This window comes from Sander vitreus, chromosome 15 (genome assembly GCF_031162955.1).
Source record: "Sander vitreus isolate 19-12246 chromosome 15, sanVit1, whole genome shotgun sequence".
Classification (NCBI taxonomy): domain Eukaryota; kingdom Metazoa; phylum Chordata; class Actinopteri; order Perciformes; family Percidae; genus Sander; species Sander vitreus.
In genome coordinates, this window is record NC_135869.1 from 19,898,867 (window position 1) to 19,920,195 (window position 21,329).

A 21,329-nucleotide genomic window follows, 5' to 3' on the forward strand; every position below is an offset into this window, starting at 1 on the left:
TATCGGACGACCCAATGCTTGAGCAAAGAGGATATGACGCCATTGACAGGCGACCAAATGTAACAGACCGTTATCTTGAATAAAATTACAGTAAATGTAGTTACTTTTTCTGTTTTTTTAATTAAAAAATATGAATCGATTTTTGGAATTCTATGAATCAATTTTGAATTGGTAGAGCTTGAATCGCAATTCGAATGTGAATCGATTTTTTTTTTACACACCCCTGGAATATACCTTTTTAAACGATGATCTAAAAAGGTGTGGATTAATTCTCTGTCAATCAACAAACTAATCTATTAATTGACATAATATTGAAATAATGATTTCAAATCAATCCAAAGTTCCCTGTTAAGTAAATGTTGCTTCCATCTCCACTAACTGGAAAGGAAGTGCTGCAGGAGACCTCAACACAACCCTCCATACAAGAAGAGTCTAACCTGAGTGTGGCTGAGGTCCCCTTCCCCTCTCAAACCAGTGCAGATACAGATAACAATGATGGGAACTACTGCTTGGTTCAGACAAACTTCAATATGTCCAAGATAAAAGAGGAGGAGGAAGTTGGAAATGACTGTGAAACACAGGATGTTATTTTTCCTTGTCCTAAAGGTGTGAAAAGTGAGCCGGAGACACAAGTGTCTTATGAATTGCAGCCAGTTTCTTCAGACTGCTCCGCATCTCAGAGTGAGAGCAGTGGTAGTGATGAGGATAGGGTGCAGAGCATAGGAGAATGGACAAAGATGAAAAGACGAAAAGTGAAGGTTTTGCAAAAACAAAATGGCAGCGCGAAGAAGAAAGGTCCAGCGGCGTGGCCTGATGGAGATTCTTCTGCTAAAAGTCAAAAGGAGCGCAGGGTTTGTCCTATATGTGGAAAGGGTTTCCAGTCCATCCGTCCTTTCATGAAGCACATGAAAACACATAGGAGGACAAGTGAGTCTACAAAGGAGCTTCTAAGACATTTGCAAAGTGCTTACAGCAAACGCCTTTTTTGTTATGTGTGTGACAAGAACTTTACCAACCCCGGGTGTCTACAAGTACATAAAAAAATACACACGGGGATCAAAGACTTTAAATGTCAAGACTGTGAAAAAAGATTTGTCCAAAAACAGCACCTGAATGTGCACACAAAGACCCACTCGGGGGAGAGGCCGTATCACTGTGATATTTGTGGAAAAGCATTCATTCAGAGCCAGAACCTCACAGTTCATAGAAGGACACATACAGGAGAGAGACCGTATCGTTGTGGATCATGTGGGAAACTATTTTACACCTGCGGTCATCTCAAAGCGCACATGAAGCGTTTTTCAGGAGAAAAAAAACCTCCTCTTGTGACATTTGGGGTAAAAAGTTTTGCCAAAGGGGACAGTTGATTCGACATAAGAATGTTTGCACACAGCAGGGAACGTAAAGTAACCTCTACATATATGATAACATTTCTCTTTTGTAAAATGTACTAACTCTAAAGCAAGAAAGCCTGCCTTCTGTATTATGCCCTCTTCTTATGCCCTCCCAATTTTCATGAAACAAGGGTGTAGTATGGGCCAAGGAAGAACCCATTCAAATTTGGAGCAGACTCTAATCACAGGGCAAATACACAAATTATTTACATTTGTGTTAACATTGCGAGATAGGGCATTTGTGCTGCATTCATGTGGTGACGGAACAATCAGAAAAATGTGTTCCCTACTGTGGCCGGTTAGCACAATTGGTAGAGCGGGCGGCCATGTGCAGAGGTTTGTTCCTCGACGCAGAAGGTCCAGGGTTCGAATCCGACCTGTGACAGTTTTCCTGCATGTCTTCCCCCTTTCCTCTCTAATAAAGGCAGAAATGCCCCAAAATAAAAAAATAGTTCCATACTGGGAAAATTCACACTGCATTAACATTGTGAAATCGGGCATCCCTTGGCGGAGGTCTGTACTCTCTGAGTGCCCTTCTAGTTATGATATGACATTTTGATGTAAAGCACATTGTGTTTAATGTGTCATTATGTATGAAATGTGCTTTATTAATAAACTTGACTTAAATGCACCACTTGATTGTGCCATTTTCCACGAGCAAGAGAATATTACTGGCCATAATTCATCACTTAAACTGTAAAAAGTATATCCTCTCTGTATTGTAATGGATATACATGAGAGATACATGTCTCATTAGCAGTAGTTACTTTACATATTGATCACAGTCATGTTCTTTGTTGATTTCAAAATGTACCAGTAGGCCTGCTTGAGTCTGATTTTAGCAGCTGGTGAAAAAAAGATGTTCACAGTCCCTAGACAAATTCAAGAACAGATGTCTGTGCATGTAGCTAGCGTCATCAAAGTAACTACACGTTGGTTTATCTAATACAGTGAGGTCTTTCATTTAAGACACATTAAGCTGACTTTGGGCATAAAGGGCTTAAAGCATTCCACTGAACACAACAAGTTTTGTTTATTTGTCACAGCCTTTGAACAGTATTGTATATTGTCTTCTGTGGCTCGGAAAAACACTTTTTTTTGACGTTTTTGACGCCTTTTTTCACAGTTTGTTTTTGCTTTTTCCAACGTTTTAAATTTTTAAATTTTTCTTCTACACTTTTTCAGCGCTTATTTCTACGTCCCATATTTTCTGATATAAAACAAACATTTAAAATGGGTCAATGTGACCCAAAGTCAACACAAGGGTTAAGAGCCGGTTCTGTTCACCCTATCCAAGCATACTAGAGTATGCTCACATTTCATTCAAATACAATCTATGGATAAATGGACTTAATGCTGCCCTGAATACGGCTTTACATTTAATTGCATTTGCCACAGTTTGCTGAAATGTCTGAATCATGATACAATGATGATACAAGTTTGCTTCCATGATTATTATATATTTTCCAGTTAATTTATTTATTTAGCCTCTTGATTGATTGATTTTATTTGACCAAATATAAAATATGAAACAGTACTCTGTGTCATACATTAAAATACATAAATAGTCAGGGATGACACAATAAAGCCCAAAGACTTATTTCCATTGTGTTCCCTATCTTAATGAAGCATATAAGGATTTGCAGAAACAGAAAAACCTACCAAGATATAACAGATATATAATAAGTAATTTTCTCCATTTTACATTTCATCAACAAGTATAAGCAAACTGTGCTTAATAATGGGACAGTCAAAATCCCTTTTGCAATCCGTGGATGCTTATCCATATTAGGAGTTAGTTGCTGCTCCTCCAGGAGAATGGCAGGGCACCACATCACCCTGCGGCCAAAAGAAAGATTTCTTCTTCTGTAGTTTGGCCAACAGGTGGCAGCTGACACACCGAAATTACTCCATGAGATTGTATTTTGGGTTATTGTAACACTTATACTTTGCTCCCATGGCACAAAAATTAGCAACGGTCAGTCAGCAGCACAATCAATCTCTGTCTTTTATGTCTCTGTCTCTGTGAATATTACAGCAATGTTTTGCTATGCTATACTGGAAATATAAGTGTAGTGGCAATCTGTCCACAAAAAAAAAATTATACAACGATGGAGGACCTCAAAAAATGAGGTCCTCCATCGTTGTATAATTAATTCTTTATTGTATAAATGTCTTTAAAAACACATACAAAAGACAAAAGACAAAAGATTAAAAACGAACAGACGAGATCTAAAAACCATCACTATCACAGAGCTGAGGTTGAAAAACTGTGTAGCTTCCTAGACTCGATTCCATTACTGGCTCACCTGTGATTCCCTTACTACCCTGGCTGATTAGCACATACACACAGGTGCGAAGGTGACGTAACCTAACGAACAAACCATTCACACAAACCTACCACCCACACACACTAACATGCACACACATCCAAATTGGCCACAACACACCGGCCCCTAATTGTTACTGTATAATAACACAACAATTCACCAAATTAATAATGGAGCCAATGACAAATCATTCAAATAATGTTTGATAATAATTCATAATGTTCATAGTGCAAGTGTGCATTTTCGGTCAATAATGTTCATGTCGAGTAAATGTCCATGGAGTAGGTAACCTCAAGGTTGAGATTTCAGCATTACAAAAGTCTTAATCAGCCTCCAGCAGAAGACAGATCTTTGTGATCGGTCTCTCAAGTATGTTACATTTAGTCAGGACTTTGACAGACTGGACCAGTCCCTGTGTGTCTGGAAAGGTCTGCAACACCTTTCCTAACAGCCAGGAACCACGAGGGACAGTAGAGTCCGCCACAAGAACAATGTCCCCTGCAACAAAGCTCCTCTTGTCCTTTGACCACCGTTGCCGTTCCTGTAGGAGTGGTATGTACTCCCGAACCCATCTGTGCCAGAAAAGATCAGCAAGAAACTGAACTTGCCTCCATCGCCGTCTGGTGTACTTGTGTCAAAAAGTCCTGGTGGTAGAGCAGGTCTTCTAGCCACCTGACCCACTGCAGCTGGTAGTGTTGAGGAATAAGGTCATCCCAACTAGCTCAACCTACAGAGGTTTTGCAGCATCAACTTGGCAGGTAAGGTAAAAGGTGCCAGAAATCCAATGGGGTCGTATACTGAGCTCACAACAGACAAGATGCCTCTTCTTGTAAATGGTCTTTCCTGGACTGCCATCTTGAATCTGAAGGTGTCAGTTTCTGCACACCATTGCAGTCCCAAATTCTCTCCACAGAGAGATTGTCTCTGTCGAAATCCAGTCCTTTGATTTCTTTGGCTCTTTTCTCTACATCAATGGACTCCAACACTGATCTGCTGTTGCTGACTCATTTCAATAACTGAAACCCTCCCAACTGGCATACAGCTGTCAGGTCTCCCACCAAGGCCATGGCTTCTGCCTCTGAAGGCATGGACTTCAAGCAGTCATCTACATAAAAGTTCTGCTTGATGGTGTTGATCACATGTGCTGGGAATTCTTCGCTGTTGTCGTCAGCAGTCTTTCTTAGGGCAAAACTGTCACAACTGGTCGATGATATTGCACCAAACAAATGAACAGTCATTCTGTATTCAGTGAGATGTTGTGTCAGTTCACCATTTGGCCACCAGAGGAAACGAAGAAAATCTGCATCCTGCTTTGCAACTTTGACTTGGTGATACATTGCCTGTATATCCGCCATCACTGCTATAGGTTCTTGACGAAACCTTATGAGAACTCCAAGCAAAGATGTACCAGACCTTTCCTTGTCTATGACGTCACCAAGGAAATGAACATATTCCTCCTTAAATGTTGCATTTTTCTCAAATTTCCTTTTTAGGCAGAGGATTCTTTGCTCAACAACATTGGGCATGACAACATTATCCTCTCTGAAAGGTAATCTCAAGCAGTAATGTCCACTGTTGAGTTCAGCTGAACTGTTCATGATTGCCATAAAATTGAGATCTTTTCTGGACATTTCTAGCTTGTCATCTGATGATTTCTCATTGAAGTCATGGTTATATTGCTTCACCAGTAGTTCCTCTATGTGAGCAATGGTTATTCTGTTGGCTGTGATAGTGGGACAGCTAATCTCAGTCTCATTGCCTCCTCTCACTGGTCCATTGATAACCCAGCCGAGTATGGTTCTGACAGCATAAGGGCCTTCGTTGTTGCTGTGTACCACTTGCCATGGTTCCATTACCTTTGGAACATTGGTCCCAATTAACAGCTCCACATCAGCATCAATAACAGGAATTTCCACAGAGCTTAAGTGTGGCCAAGCACTTAACTCTTCCTGTCGTGGAATGTTGTCACTAGTCACAGGCATCTTACACTGGGTGTAGACTGTGGCATGTGTTGACAGCTCTTAACCAGCTCCCTTGGTTGTCCTTTGGTGTACTGCTCCAAAACGTATAAACAGTCTATGCTGCTAGCAGCCTTTCCTTCCACTCCATGCTCAAATGCTCTGATAAATGTGCTGTACTCAAGAGGATCTCCATCAAAGCATGGTATATCCCTTGGAGGTAATGATAATGAAGAATGTTGTTGCACTAATAGAGCCGTTATTTCATTTTGTTGTTGCATGATGGAAAGAAGATTGCCTTGGTCCACATTAGTTTGCATCAGGTCAACACGTTGAATGGGTTCCTTTGTGTGATGTGTTGCATGATATGTTTCCTGAAATCTTTGAGGCATGCTTGGTTGGGGATTCAGAGCATGAGCTTTTGGTCCAACATGCTGTGAAAATGTTTCCTTGTGTCGTGCTCCCATTGATATGGCAGTTTTGTCGCCTCCTATTGGTGGAAGATTGAACTGATGATTGGCTGTGCCTCCATTAGCACTGCCGCATTGCTGCCTCCTGTTGGTGGATGATTGAATTGAGGCTTTGAACTTTGTGGAACAAATTCCATAGCAGAGAGTCTGAGAGAAGATTTGTGTTTAGAACTTCGCAGATACGAATTCATTCCATCTGAATGAGCTCTTGAGCTCTGCACATCAGATCCTCTGTACATATTAACATTTGCAGTTTGAACAGCAATTTGACTTTGCAATTCCAGCAAATCCTTTTTCTGTCGGATTTGCTCCTCCTGAGCGTCCAGCTCATGTCTTTCTTTAAGGGCAGCTGCCTTAGCAATGAGAGCAGCCCTTTCCGCCTCTGCTTTTAGGCATGCAGAGGAAACTGAAGACCTTGAAGACCTGTGACTGTAACGGCCAGTTGATGAGCCTGTTTTACCACCAACATTAGAAACGCTGTCCCCTGGACCAATGTCATCAGTGACCACAGTGCTTTATTGTTGTGCATTTGGGTTTCAGACCATTCATTTTGTTTTGACATTTCATCCTCAGGTAGTTTTTGTTTCAATGATTCATGAAACGTGAAATGTTCAATTTCCACACAAAGTTTCAAACACATTTCATACTTTGTTTGTAGGGCTACCTCAGACACATTTCCCTTTGAAAGCATCAGTTGCTTAACTTCCTTTGTTAGTTTGTATAGTTTCTTTATCCTGAAATTCCTTTCCTTTTGATTTGATATTATTTTTAATTCCAATGCTTTGGCCGTTAGTTTGACCGATCTTTTACCACGTTCATTTTCCGTTTCACTTTGATTGACAGCTGCAGACACATCACTCATTTTGATATTGATTTAGCAGAACTGCTGAAGACTTTATTAAGAATTGTAGCAGGATGTACCTGTATCCCTTTTGTGGGAAGGCCAATCTCTTCCACACAGCTTGTAACAATTCTTGTTTCGTCCTACCGTGATTCTTCTGCGAAGCTTTTGTGCAGGCTGTATCTGCGTCCAATTGAGTGAATTCAGCTGGCACTGAATGTATGAAGCGCGGTGCTGTCCTTCCTGTGGCAAATCCAATCGTTCCATCCTTTGAAGCTCAGTTTTTCAACAAAATGTAGTGGCAATCTGTCCACAAAAAATGCCACTACAGGGATTTTGAAGCCATTTCCAACTCTTGCTGTTGCAAAAAATGAGGTCCTCCATTGTCGTATAATTAATTCTTTATTGTATAAATGTATTTAAAAACGCATACAAAAGACTGAATTGAAAGATTGAAAATGAACAGACGAGATCTAAAAACCATCACTATCACAGAGCTGAGGTTGAAAAACTGTGTGGCTTCCTAGACTCGATTCCATTACTGGCTCACCTGTGATTCCCTTAGGTGACGTAACCTAACGAACAAACCATTCACACAAACCTACCACCCACCCACACTAACATGCACACACATCCAAATTGGCCACAACAATAAGTGTATAAACCTGCCTATAAAATGTTGTGCAGCCAGCTGTTAAATGTCAGATCATACAAGTTCAGGTTATCACCACCTGACAGTGTCTGGGCTCCTGCCCTGAAGATGTGCTGGTCCTGGTTGAAATGAGAAGTAAGTAACAATGTAACAATAACCCATGCACATCCTAAAAACTCTGTCCTCTATATTCCCACTCTGCATTTATTGCTTTCGATCCCAAACTTAATGATCAAGATCATAAATCTATTTTCCACATCAATAGTGAGTGAGACACATAATGAAGATACATTAAGGAGTTCAATAGAGGGTTTTCACGACGCGTCATCAGACTCAAAGTCGCCATGTTGGAGGTACTCCGCATCACAACAAAGCACAGGCACTGAAGTAGATTCCGAACGGCGTCAAGGAAAATGGTTCATTATTGCCGTGTTTTAGGTTGTACCAATAGGTCAGACCGAGAAAAACATTTGGAATATTATCGACTTCCAAAAGTTATTAAAAACCAGGGAGAGGAATGCCAGAAGTTATCAGAGGAAAGGAGGCAAAGCTCAACCAGGATCTACGAGGGAAAACTCTTTCTTGTTCGGTCTTTGAAATGAAAAAAAACGATTGAGAGTCACTTGGCTACACCTTGAGTATCACAGTGATATCATACAGTTAAGGTTAGGTTGATTAAAGACGTTATTGCATTACTTACTTTGGCCTTCACAACACAACGGTCGTTAATGACTTGGTACTGCGTCTCCCTCACCCATTCACACACCAGCTGGTTATAATCCTCCAAACTTTTGTAGGATTTAAGGTCTTCCGCTGTGTATGGGCTCGGCGAGAAAACCATGTAGTTGACTATATCGGGATATGCAACTGAAGGAATCACCGGGTCGCCATGGATCCAAGAAGAGGGAGCCAACTTGTAGGGATCTGCACCGCCAGTAAACTGTAATTTCTCAAAATATCACGCCTTTTTTTGTGGTCCAAGTCCTTCCGTGCCTTTGCATCTTGGACGCGTTTTGATGAGCTTTTCTAATGTTTAGACATAAAGCATCCAAAGTGCACAATACTCCATTACTCCATTCAGTTGTTTACACCGAGTGCCTCCAATATGGCCGCGCATCCAGGTTACCACCCAGAACGTGACGTCGGTGAAAACCCTCTATAACTGAATTAGAAGACATTCTGGGGAAAGTATCATAGCTGCACATATGCAGGTCTCTGAATCCAATCAATTGCAAGAATTCTGTCTTTAAAATAAGAGTTTTTTTCAGGTCGCACAATTACATAAGTCTGCGTACAGGACTGCGGTGTCAGAGAGGGGTGAGTCGAGTCTGTGTTTTGACGCTGAGCGCAGCAGCAGAGAGGAGGAGTCGCTCCGTCAACTGTTGGCCTCTCGAGTCTAATCTGGATTTAGAGTTTCGTCCGGTCAGCGCTCCCAGTAATCCCATTATTCTGTATTGGGTTGACGCCTCCTGAAGCAAACTGGAGCAAGAAGCGACGTCGAACGGTGGCGACGTGTTTTGTGTCTCTTAAAGCTGAACTGTTTATTCGGATACAATCTTTTTGAGCGAGTTTGGACGATTTTGCAACGAAGAGTGACTACAATCTGAGTGAAATTGAGTGAATATTTGTTGCCTGCGGTCGGTGGATGGTGCGCATCTGCGTGTGCAGCACACCGCGCTCTGCAGCATCCACACTGATCACTGCAGCGTGCACTTGAACCACATTTCAACATGCCAGATTCAGGTAAGTGCTCTGGTTTTACTGATCGCAGCTAGACGCCTGTTATTTTGTAAAGTGCCCCAATCAGTGCCTTTTTAAATATAAGACTTGCGAAATTGTCTACAGGTGAGGACAGAAAGGGAACAGATTTATGTAGTGAGGCTCTCTTGAAATTGCACAAAGTTAAAGGGGCTAAGGGGACTCATTTGAATGCCTAAACGATGGTTTGGCTCACATTGTCCAGTTAGCCTCTTTTAACCCTGGAGATATTGTCTTAATGATTTGCACTAATGAGATAAAGTGCAGCTTTACTAACACTGACCATGGGATACCCAGACAAACACAGAGTCCCGTACCTTATATGTGTCAGTCACCAGGGTCAAATGGTAGTTTAAGGACAGGATTAAGCCTTTGAAATAAACCTCCTGCCTCTCTGTGTGCACAAAGTGGGACGCATATACAGTCACATTTACTCATTTATACAGCACTCCAACTGGGGTTTTATTAAGTTTCTCTTTGAGAGGTAACACATTCTGTGTCCTTTTGTATCCTGTTGTCCTAGTTTAACCAGGATAGAAAGGCAAAAAAGAGGACAGTGTGGGAAAGACATGTGATAGTTGTTTTTTTTGGGGAGGGCAGGATTCAATCCCATGCCAATGTCAGGGCTACAATGGGATTTTCTGATGGTAACGTCATTTCTTCCTCTCCCTTTTAATCCATTTTAAGTGATCCACTACTGTCTACTCATTGATAGACTCTTTAATGTACCTGTCTCATTATTGTCAGCAAATGCACAGGGTTTGATATCATTTTGCCATGTGCCATTTTGATCACCAACTAAAAACAAAGTAGTTTGCAGTTTTGTCATGAGGCTTACTAACCTTTCATTATGCTTTCAATACCTCCAGTTATTAAAAATGTCTGTTAGTCAGCAATACCTTGTCCACGCTTGCTTAATATCTTGTTTTGCAAATTCTGACATTTGAAAAGCAGGAATCAAAGAATATTTGGCATTTTTGCTTAAAAACTGAAACGATTAATGGCTTTTAAAAAATAGTTGCAGAATCATTTTCTGCCAATCAACTCACCAATTGAGCAAAAATGCCAAATATTCTTTGATTCCTGCTTTTCAAATGTCAGAATTTGCAAAACAAGATATTTAAAGAAATTTCTCGTGGCCCAGAGAAATATTGACGGGCATTATATTATCTCACAATGTTTTGACATTTCAGTGACGATTAATCAATTGTTAAAGATCAGCAAGCTGAGAAGTAATGAAAATAATCATTCGTTGCAGCTCTAATGTGACATTTCTTTTGGAAAATGTCAATAAGTACATTGCAATTGGACCAAATTTCTCTGTTTTCTCTCATCTTCCCCACTTCAATTAGGAGCATCAAACAGGTTTCAGATGCCATTCGGTCATTGACATTTAACTACATTTAAGAAAATGTCCTTTACTTTTATAAAACAGCAAAATCTACTCCATTTTTGACTCTCAGGGGACAAACCAAAAACTTGGGTTCCACACTTCAGTCCTCTGATGGTTTTCCTTCCTTACTGCAGAAGTTCATCCACAATCCTGACTGGAAAGCTGCCAAATCCCAGCTGACTCCGTATTCCACAGAGCAGCAAGGTTTTCCTCCTCCTGTCAGCACGAAGTGATCCAAATTGACTTCAAAGTAGAAATTGATTTTGGTAATGCAGGGCTGTCAGGAGCTGCTTAAGCACTGGTGGAGCAGCACTTCTGGTTAATTAGATTTTACAAACAAAGTGCAGCAGGTTGATGCTGAAAGTTAAAATCTTTACTTATAAACAGTGTGTAGAGAAGTGTAGAAATAACAGGGGAGCCAATGAGAAAGTTAAATCAGGCGAGCAACATGGTAACAAACTATCTGTAGCCTTTCATCAGGTACCACTACTGTTACATTTTCTCTTGCTGCTTTTCTGTAAAAATGTGGCCTCTGAATAGCAGGAATATTACTTTATGATCACACTATCATCTTCTGTTGTGTGAGGAATCTGGCTGCAGTCTTTGCACAAACAAGAAGATTTAAATAAACAAACATGACCTAACTAAAACAAAGACACAAAAGTAGAATGACAAAATTATCTTAAGGCTCCCTTTACTAGCATCTTTGGGGCTGATAAGTGCCTGCATTTACTTTCACATTCCACAAAAGTAGAATTAGTATTTTTGTGTTGATTATGTCTAATAAGCTTGGCTTTTACTGATATTTGTACATTTTCTTATCCTGCACTTCTCTGTAAGTACAGACACGTTGTATTGATCACAAAGCCAGTTTGTGACTATGTGTGATACCACATCATGTGTGCGTGTGGCTAACAGCTTGCACAAGTACATGAATATGTATCTGCAAATGTATCTGGAATTAAAAGACACTGACTGGGGCGCCCTTGTTGCACACGTGGTTGATGGTGCACCCCACGTACCAAGGTTCAGTCCCTATAGCAGGGCCGGGGGTTCGACTCCAACCCGCGGCCCTTTGCTGCATGTCGTCACCCCCCTCCCCTCCCCCTTTCCTGTCTACAGCTGTCCAAAAAAAAGACACACTGATTGCCCATTCATCAGAGTGAATTCATGTCCTAAGTGTCTTAATTTCCTGTCGTAAAAGCCTCTTTAATATGTAGGATTACAGTTAATCCGCTGTGAAGGGCTTGTTCTACATCCATGAGCCCTGATTTCCTGAGGGAGTGTCTAATTGTTGTGCTTTTGAAGGCACGATGAACGGCAGTTAGGGTGTGGTTGGAAAAAAGGAGCTTGTTTTCCCAGTTAAGCTCATGGTATGGAGAAGCGTAAGTCTTACTAATAACTGTAACTTAGCTCTTACTCTGAGTCGTAACTGATCATTTCTTGTCTGAGTGATGACAACTGGATTGTGTGATGTTCCAGATTGTAAATCTCAGTTACAAAAACCATCGCATTTCTCATGAACGGTTCCGTATGATTTCGTAGGAAGTTATGCACAATAGATGGAATGATGAAGGGAGTGTGCATGCATATTTATCGCTGCATTAAATGTGTTGGCTTTCATCATCAACACAAGCAGATGATGTCACAGATGAAGATGTTTTCTCTCTGTTTTACTTCAATCAGACCTCAGGTAGCCGCCGCTTTGAATTCCTGAGCCATCTAGAAGAATCTTATCAGAGGATGTAATGAGTGACAGTCTTCAACGTCTGCAGGCAAGGTAACACGGGAGAAGAAAACTTGCACAAATATTTGAAATGACACGAGAAGAAGTCCAGTATTGCACTGAGTATCTTTCAGTACTCCATGGATAAGACAAATGTGTCGATTAGGCACAAACATGGTTTCTTAAGGATGATTGATTCCAATAATAAAGCACTAATCCACCCCTAAATTATCTCAGACTTTATGTGAATTGACAGCACACACAGAGCCAAACACTCAAAGTTTCCTGTGTCCCTGCAGAGGAGGAGTAAAAAGGACAAAGGAGTAAGTACAGAGGAGATTAGAGTGAAAGGCTGAAAGGTAAAAGGGGAGTGAAAATTAGAAAAATCAATGGAGAGGACAGGAATAGGAAGAAGGTTAGAGCAGCAGATGAACAAGTAGCTCTCTGCTAGTTAACAGTTAACAGCTTAATGTTAACTGTTATGCTATCATTAAAGGTAATAATGTTGCTATGAGTTTGTTAAAGCTGTTTATATAACCATGTTTAATATATTTTTTCTTGTTTGTCACCATATTTCCAGCATCCAAAATGATGGACAATAAGATACCCGGGGAGGTTGTTACAAGTGTACATGCAGTCAAAGACTCCCAGTACTAGCACCATGCTCCATGTCTTCAGGGACACCGTTTGGTCCACCACATTCTCACAGTAGCTCCTGGTTGACTGCCGGCATGGAAGACAGCAAGCTCATCTTTAGCCTGGACGGCCACGATGACGGCCCCATCGTGGCCTTTTCCAAAGACAAACCACAGGACCGGGCGAGCCAGCCTAACATCAGCCTGGGGATGGATCTGGACCTGAGCCTAGGTCACCACTCCCAGTTCCCCTTCCTGTCTCACTCCCCCTCATCCCCGGGCTCTTTAGCTGATCTGTCAGCATCATCAGCAGATCTGCTTGTGACCACCAACCTGGTCAAATCCTCCTCCACAGACCTGAAGCCGAGGGAGAGCAGCTCCCTGCGAGGCAAACCTCTACTCAGCCTGGTCAAGTCCCTGAGCACCGAGATTTCTCGCCGGGTTGAGCCAGAGGTCAACCTCTCCAAGTCGGACTCCAAGCTGCATTTGCATCCCTGGAAGCAGCTTCCCTGTCCAAAAATCAGGTCTGAAGCAGGAGAGCTGAATGAGAATGATGACTGGGTATCACCTCCTTCCACAGGCGGCATACCCCCCTCTGAACCTCGGGGAAGCTCGCTGATTGCTGAGCTGGAGGACACACGGAGGAAGTTCTCCGAGGCCATGCAGGATCCGCTGAGCATGCTGAGTAAGATTATGGGGGACGAAAGCCCCGGCAGCCCCAAGCAGGGGAGGGCTTCTTGTGCCGGAGACTCCACGTCCTCCCAAGGCAGCTGTGGAAGAGATGGGGGTAGTGAAGATGCAGACCTTAAGTGCCGGAGGAGAGCTGAAGGGGAGCACAGAGGTGTGTGTGACACGCCTCTGAGACGACTGCAAAAGGGCTCCTTAATGAAATCCTCTGTCTCCCTAGAACGCCACAGCAGTGACAGCCATTTAGAAATGCGTACTTATGGAGATAAGATTCAGGTGTTGGAGCTCCAGAATGGGTCCAGAGGGACACATCATAGAACTTACACCCAGTCTCGAATCACAGTGCCAGGCTCATCGCTGCCTCTTCACTGGCTCTTTCCTGTGGGTCTTCTTGCTTATGGTTTCTTTGTGTTGCCCCTGCCCTCCTATGTGACTGGTCTGTCCGTGGGGGTTGCTTGTGGTTTTATGTTGGGTCTGGTGGTAGTGTTCATGTTTGCCCCGCGACGCTCATCTGCCAGAAACAACAGGGGCTCTCGTTTCAGTAAATCCAGACCCCTGATCATGGATCCACTGGATGGAGAGCTCACAGATCCAGAAATCCTAGAGGTAATAGATGAGTAAAATACAACAAAGAGAGGCAAACATTAAGGGGACATATCATCTACGTTTTGTCTCTTTCTACTTTTAACCACACTTCGCTTCTTTGTTCCTTTCGAATGTAATACACGTGATTGCAGCAGAGAGCAAGAAGCCACTTTCTGTTTTCCTGTTAGAGATTTGGCTACATGGAAATGAGGTTCACGTTCTAATGTTTGAGAGATCAAAACAACAAACAACAGCAGCCATGTGAGGCAATGGATAGCTCTAACGATAGTGTTGTCAGTGGTACCTAATGGATTAGTTTTGAGGTCATTACAGCACAGAAAACTGCCCTGAGGCACAGCAGGTTCAGCATCTAAAGAGCATTTTGATAATAGCTTTCTCAAAGCACTTCTTGACAGCTCTGCTGAGAGAGTGGCTGCCTCAATAAATGCAGAGTAAGCATTATAATTTTTATGAGGATAGAGGAGTTACTAACAGAAGGCTGTGGGCTGCTTCAAAGACTGGTCCGCAGTGTTAAATGAGACGTATTCTGCCATGCCTCATGTTTCCTCTCCTGCTGAGCTGTATTGTCGCAGTTTGCACCACACACTGCGAATTTAATTTGCCTGAGTAGATTTTTACCAAGTTTACATATTTTTGTTGATATAAGCTCAGTCAAATGCACCTAAATATAGGCTCAACACAGTTTTAAATATCAATTCTGAAAGGGAAATGTGAGGTGATTTGTGACTGATTCATAATTTTCTGCCAGGGCTGGATGAATGAGACACTCAGCTACGACCCTGAGACCTTCCACCCCTCCATCACACACTCTGTCTATGTCACCCTGGAGAACAGCCAGCTGCGCCTGGCGTACCCACGTGCCAACATCCCCCGGTGGGCAGCGTTTGATGAGACGTCCCATGAGGCTGTGTTTTTGCGTTTACGCACTTACAAGCTGGCTAACTGTAAGGTCAGTGCGTGTGTGTGTATGTATATATATATATATATATATATATATATATATATTAGTTTCTAGGTCCCAGGGGAGCAGGCATGTCCCTCCTCAGGGGAGTGAAAGAGAAGCTGATCTCTCGCCTGAACTCTTATCTCTCTGCACCCACATTGTCATCTAACACGGAGGTGAAAGACCGAAGGATTACAACTAAAGTGATGATGCTCTGAATAAACTTGACCCGGCTACTGTCCCAGTAGCATATTATGGCAGCTGCTGCACTAGCTTCCAATAGGGTGATAAAATAAAGCACAACACACAATCTAATCAATGTGCCAAGCACTTTGGCAATGGCGAACTGTCAACCAAATGTCTGCCTGCCAGCATCTCTTGTAGAAAAAAAATATAGATTTAAAAAAAAAAAGGACACTTTTCCTTTATCATTCCTTTCCGTTACTTTTAATTTCAGGTGTCTCTGTTGCCGCCTGGTTTGGCCCGCAAGAGGATCTGGAACAGGAAGTACCCCATCTGCATCACTTTGGCTGAAGGAGAGGTAGGGGAGGAGAGTATGTTTGAAGGGCAGGAGGAGGAAGAAAGGGCAGAGAGACACGTCATTCAGGACCACCATCTTCCTGTCACCCTGTACCTGTTTGGCCGCACAGGAAGAGAGAAGGAGGAGTGGTTCCAGCACTTCATGTCTGCAGCCAAGAGAAGTGTAAGCAGGGAGGAGAATGCAGGTAAGACAATGTTTGGAGTTATGGTGGTTGGGAGAAATTTAGTTTTTTTAAACATGCATACAGTCGTTGAGTTGAATTGAGTGCAGGAAAGATTGATGCTCAGAATTGTACTGTTTCTGTGAGTCTTTGTGTTTACCAGCTCCTTCGGCCCACTTACTTCATGTCTGTCTTTTCTCTTTGTCACTCAGAAACACCATGTGATGGAGACGGTGCTAAAGAAAGCACAGACGAGCTGCATGACTTTCTGGGAGCAATAAAAACAAGAACACTATTGGAGTACAGCACCTACATGATTCAGCTGATTGGCTCGCAGAGCTGCAATCCCACCCTCAGCCCCTGCAATAGTGACAAGGGAAGCCCCACAACCCACAAGAAGGTCAATGAGCAACACTTTTATTTAGCTTTTAGAGACTAGAATCAAGTCAAATATCACAGCGCGGGAGGTTGTAGAGGGATGTACTCTCCACAGGTTTCATTTACAGCATGAGCAGATATATGGACTTTGTCTCTGCTCTACTTACCCTCTGCATGTTATGCTAATACTCTACATAACCCACATTGATCAGAGCTACTACAATGTCAGCTACTGTTCTGCTCTGTGCTCAGACCAACCTTGTTCTAGGATGCTGGCTCAGCCAAACACATTCCTGCTGACTAGACCAAATGTCAGTGCAGAAATAGCAGGTATCACCTGACTGGACTTATGAGGAACTGACTGCAGCATACCTGACTGAGCTGCTTATCCTGGTTTGTGTGGTTTGGGATCAGCACGCCACATAGAGACAGTCTGTCCTGGTGTTTAGAGGAGGAAGAGAGTCAGCATAAATGGAGCTTGAGGATAGATAAGCATAGGAATGGCAAACATTTATATCTTGCATCTAGGTCATATAACCTCTGAAAAAAAAATTCTGCAAACGTACAGTATATATGCCTTTCATGGTTTCATTTCTGTGTTATTCCCTGCAGATTAACAATGAAGAGCACAGATCGGGAGGTCAAGCTGGAGCTGAGCCCAGTGCAGGTTCAGTGGCAGATGGACGCTCCGCAGAAGGCCAGCCCACCTGGGTGAACTCCCTGGTGGGACGAATCTTCTGGGACTTTCTGCAGGAGAAGTACTGGACCGATCAGGTGGCGCACAAGATCCAGAAGAAACTCAGCAAGATTAAGGTGAGGGTGGATGAGTAATGTGATTTATTTTTTAAAGGTTAGTCGGAAACATCATTAATGTCATACTGACTAATGGCATGGCTAGGCAGCATTGAGTATTCTCACTATACATGTGTTGCTCGATAATATGACCTGAACATCAACGCTGGTTTGTGCATAAGGTCAAAAGATGTGACATTAGGCACATCAATGCTGTAGCTCTCTTTCGTGTGTGTGTGTGTGTGTGTGTGTGTGTGTGTGTGTGTGTGTGTGTGTGTGTGTGTGTGTGTGTGTGTGTGTGTGTGTGTGTGTGTGGATAATGCACTCCCTCTGGTGCAACTCGACTCCCTCTGGTTCCAAAGGCAGGAGGTGGGAGTGAGTAGTGGAGCACTGCTGATGGCACTGCAGCATCTCATTACTCATTTCCTGCTCTCCACTTTGACACACACCATCCTTTTTTTACTATGTTGCTCCTCTGTCCTTCACACACACATAGACACTCGTACACACTGCAGGTTTCCCCTGCTTGCTCATCTGTTTGAAGTAATTAGCTTCCTCTGTGGAGCCTCTTTCTATTTGTTTTGCACAGATTCCATGTGGAACTGATTATATCTGACATGAACGCATCATTTCTACTAATTAAAAGGCATTGTTTGTCTTATTATAGTTGCCATACTTTATGAATGAGCTGACTCTGGCTGATCTAGATATGGGCACTTGTCTACCTCAAGTCCTCAGCACCTCCACACCTATACTGGATCGCAGAGGTACAGTTGTGTTTTCACACTCGTACATGTTGCATTGGATAAATACTCATCTATACACGCTCTTGCTTATACAACTATTGGACAGATTGCTATGAAATGTAGTACAGATATTCATTGTGCAGAGACCTTTCCTCATGAGGTTGACAGCTGTGGTTTTGAGTGCTATTGGATGGATTGCCCTTAAATTTGGTACATGATTAATTGAATAACTTTTCATATAGCGCCTAAAGTTGCATGCTGGTGACATTTCACTCTTAGCATCGCTATGCCTAAGTAAAGCCCCACAGAGCCACTAGCTTGGCTGCAAACTCTTAGTCATGTTTTTTCTTTTCTATACCACTCTGTATGTGAAAGAGTCACCAAATAAGGTTTTCCCAACTATCTTATCTCAGACACAAACCTGCAATCAGCTTAGGCCCTGATCTCATTTGTTGCATTACAAAGTATGTCGCACCCACCCTAAATGCTTTTTGTTGTCTCATGCCTAAGAGATTAGCAATCCTCTTGGCCTTGACTAATCTTAATTTACAATAACATGCCAAAGCTATCCTCTATTGGTCTAATGTCCCTTCTGCAACAACACTGTGCCAGGCTAGATCAAGAAGAGCTGTTGGCTTGTTAACAAGTCTGATCTGATCTGATCTGATCTTACCTGCTACCTGTTTGTTTTTTTCTCTCTTTATCCCCAAGGCCTGTGGCTGGAGCTGGAGGTGGTGTACACAGGCTGCCTTCAGATGACCCTGGAGACTAAGATGAACCTGTGTAAACTGGGTAAAGATGGAGAGGACGAGGCTCACAGCGTTCTAGAGACACAGCAACTGGGGTGAGGCATTTCCCTGTTTCATATCCCTCAACAGATAAAGAGAGAGTGTGGAGGTGGATGTGAGCACACTTGAGGAGGAATGAATGAGTCTTCAAAGATCAGTACTTTGCATTAAGATGTACCACTGGTGTGTGTTTCAGCTCTAAGCCCAGGCTGTGTATATTGGCTGATAGTGATGAAGAGTCATCCAGCGCAGGCTCATCTGATGAAGAGGAAGTCCCCTCGTCTGAGCCACAGGGGTCTCTGGGAGATAAGAATGCAGTGTTAGCAGCTGAAGGGTAAATTAACAACTTTATAACACAGATCAAATATATCATGCATTATAGGTCACAAAACTGCGCTGCATTGTAAGCATGTCACACTTGTGTTTGCATCCTAGGCCAATTTTGCTCAGCAGATAGTCTGACTTGTCAAACACGGGTGTAACAAATAATGTTGCTAATTGCAGACATAATGGACTTAATGACCTTAATGATGCTGCACTCCAGTTATAGCAATGCAGTGCAGCATCGTTATGGCCAAATAAGTCCACATGTGCTTCTCCTGCTATGACAACTTACTGTCAGAGCACCTTAGCGTCGTTTGGGCCAAATTGAACTGTCATTTTTTATGTACACAACAGAAACTACTGAGAAATATGTTAAAAGTAAAATGCAGTTAATGTTCTTGATGTTATTTCAATAAAATCCAACACGCCTCCTTTTAAGTTATTCCAGTATTGTTACCGGTGAGGAAAAATGCAGGAGCATTTTTCAGGCCTTCAAAGACAGGAATGACAGAAAAAGTTTTGAAACCACTGACTTACATACTGCAATATATATTCTGATATATTGTAGATTTCAGCCGTAATTACAACTTGAGTGTTGAAATTAATAGTTATTTACATGCCAAGATTTTTGTGTAAATAAGGTAATTACCACATGATGTGAAGTGTTTCTAACCTATGACAGAAAACACCTGATTTGGTTGTGTCCAGAAGTGAAAAATGCTAAAAGTTTGAATGTCCCAAACCCAGTGTTTTTCAGATTCACAGTCCTACTCTGCATCTGTGATCATGTCCTAATCCTTCCCCCAGGCACACTGGTGGCAGCACAAGTAGGAAGATTTTGAGATTTGTGGACAAGATAGCGAAGTCCAAGTACTTCCAGAAAGCCACCGAGAACGAGTACATCAGGAAGAAGATAGCTGAGGTGTCCAACATGCCTCTGATGCTCAGCGTCGAGGTCCTAGAGCTCTCTGGTACTCTGGCCATCAACATTCCACCTCCCCCTACTGACAGGATATGGTACTGACTTTACTTGTTCTCTGTCAGTTCATATTAAAACAATTCTTAGGTTTCTTTCTTTCTCATGCAGTCTTTTTCCCTCGTTCTGTCCTCCCAGGTATAGTTTCCGGGTGCCTCCCAGGTTAGACCTGCATGTGCGACCCACGCTCGGGGAGAGGGAGGTCACCTTCACTCATGTCACTGAGTGGATCGAGAAAAAACTCCAGTGTGAGTTCCAGGTCAGTCAATCAGGGAATCTGTCGATATTGCAGAAAAAGATCAAATGAATGATTCAAACATATTCTGTGAAGGTATAAGAGGAGTATGAGAAGTAGCATTTCCCATATCACTCAAAACGGTGAGCTCATTGCCCTAATTGTTAAACATGGTTTTGTTGTCCTTTTCCCCTCAACAGAAAGTGCTTGTGATGCCCAATATGGACGATCTATATCTGCCCCTGATGACATCTGGCCTGGACAACCCACCTGCATCCCACCAATCCTCAATCCATTCCTCATCCCACCAGTCCTCCATGGAGGAGTATCTGTCAGAGTAGTGCCCCTTTGAGGTCACAGATAGGATTGTGTCAATGTAAAATAGCCATTGTGTGCAGCAATTGCCATGAATCTCTAATGGATTCGGAGGCTGCTGCAGCTGGGTACCGGCTTCATCCTGAGTGTGTTGGTTGTAACCAGTGCAGGATAGATGCCTCCTGAAGGCACGCTGAGCACGGCAGCGACCTTGCAACTGTGAAAATGGTGTTAAAGTGCCCCCTACTGTGAAGATGATTGAACTGTACACCAGTTACAGCACATTATACACCAAAAGGTAACTTTTTTTTAAATTTGATGCCAACACTGAAAAAAAGATGCAAAAACTGGATGTCTTTACTGCACATCAAAACAAGGTTGTCAATGATAACCAGTTTTAAAATAATGCTGATTGAACAAACTGTCCTAACATCCATTTTCTAATCCAGTGATACTGTTACGGGTTGTGAACATGAGATGATAATGGTAATCCTGATGTTCAATCAAGCTACCATGGTGCATGTTATTTCTGAACAGTGTTGATATGCTCATGGATTAGTCAGTGAATAAAAACTGAATCTATGTTAACTGTGGAATTAAACTGCGTACAAATAAATAGAGGTTGTAGTCAATGCAGTTAAAACACAAACACACAGCATTTATGTATCACCAGTGTCTCTT

The 21,329-nt window shown here is 42.4% G+C and overlaps 1 protein-coding gene and 1 pseudogene across 1 annotated transcript; both read left to right on the forward strand.

Moving 5' to 3' along the window:
* The first annotated feature begins 356 nt into the window (after positions 1 to 356).
* On the forward strand, positions 357 to 1,405 carry LOC144530056 (uncharacterized; annotated as a pseudogene).
* An 11,719-nt stretch (positions 1,406 to 13,124) lies between these two features.
* Positions 13,125 to 21,235, forward strand: LOC144530178 (testis-expressed protein 2-like). Its single transcript, XM_078269652.1, has 11 exons — positions 13,125 to 14,450; positions 15,199 to 15,399; positions 15,851 to 16,118; positions 16,307 to 16,494; positions 17,085 to 17,285; positions 17,932 to 18,031; positions 18,722 to 18,854; positions 18,995 to 19,132; positions 19,930 to 20,139; positions 20,237 to 20,357; positions 20,534 to 21,235. Exons 1-11 carry the CDS (start codon positions 13,191 to 13,193, stop codon positions 20,672 to 20,674), a joined length of 2,961 nt encoding a protein of 986 aa, XP_078125778.1. The 5' UTR covers positions 13,125 to 13,190; the 3' UTR covers positions 20,675 to 21,235.
* Positions 21,236 to 21,329: the final 94 nt, after the last annotated feature.

Bases quoted from the DNA above. Each gene is read 5' to 3' on its own strand.
- LOC144530178 (XM_078269652.1), top strand. From the start codon at position 13,191: ATGTCTTCAGGGACACCGTTTGGTCCACCACATTCTCACAGTAGCTCC. The intron at 16,495-17,084 runs GTCAATGAGCAA...TATTCCCTGCAG, and splicing joins GCCCCACAACCCACAAGAAG to ATTAACAATGAAGAGCACAG. The intron at 18,855-18,994 runs GTGAGGCATTTC...TGTGTGTTTCAG, and splicing joins CTAGAGACACAGCAACTGGG to CTCTAAGCCCAGGCTGTGTA.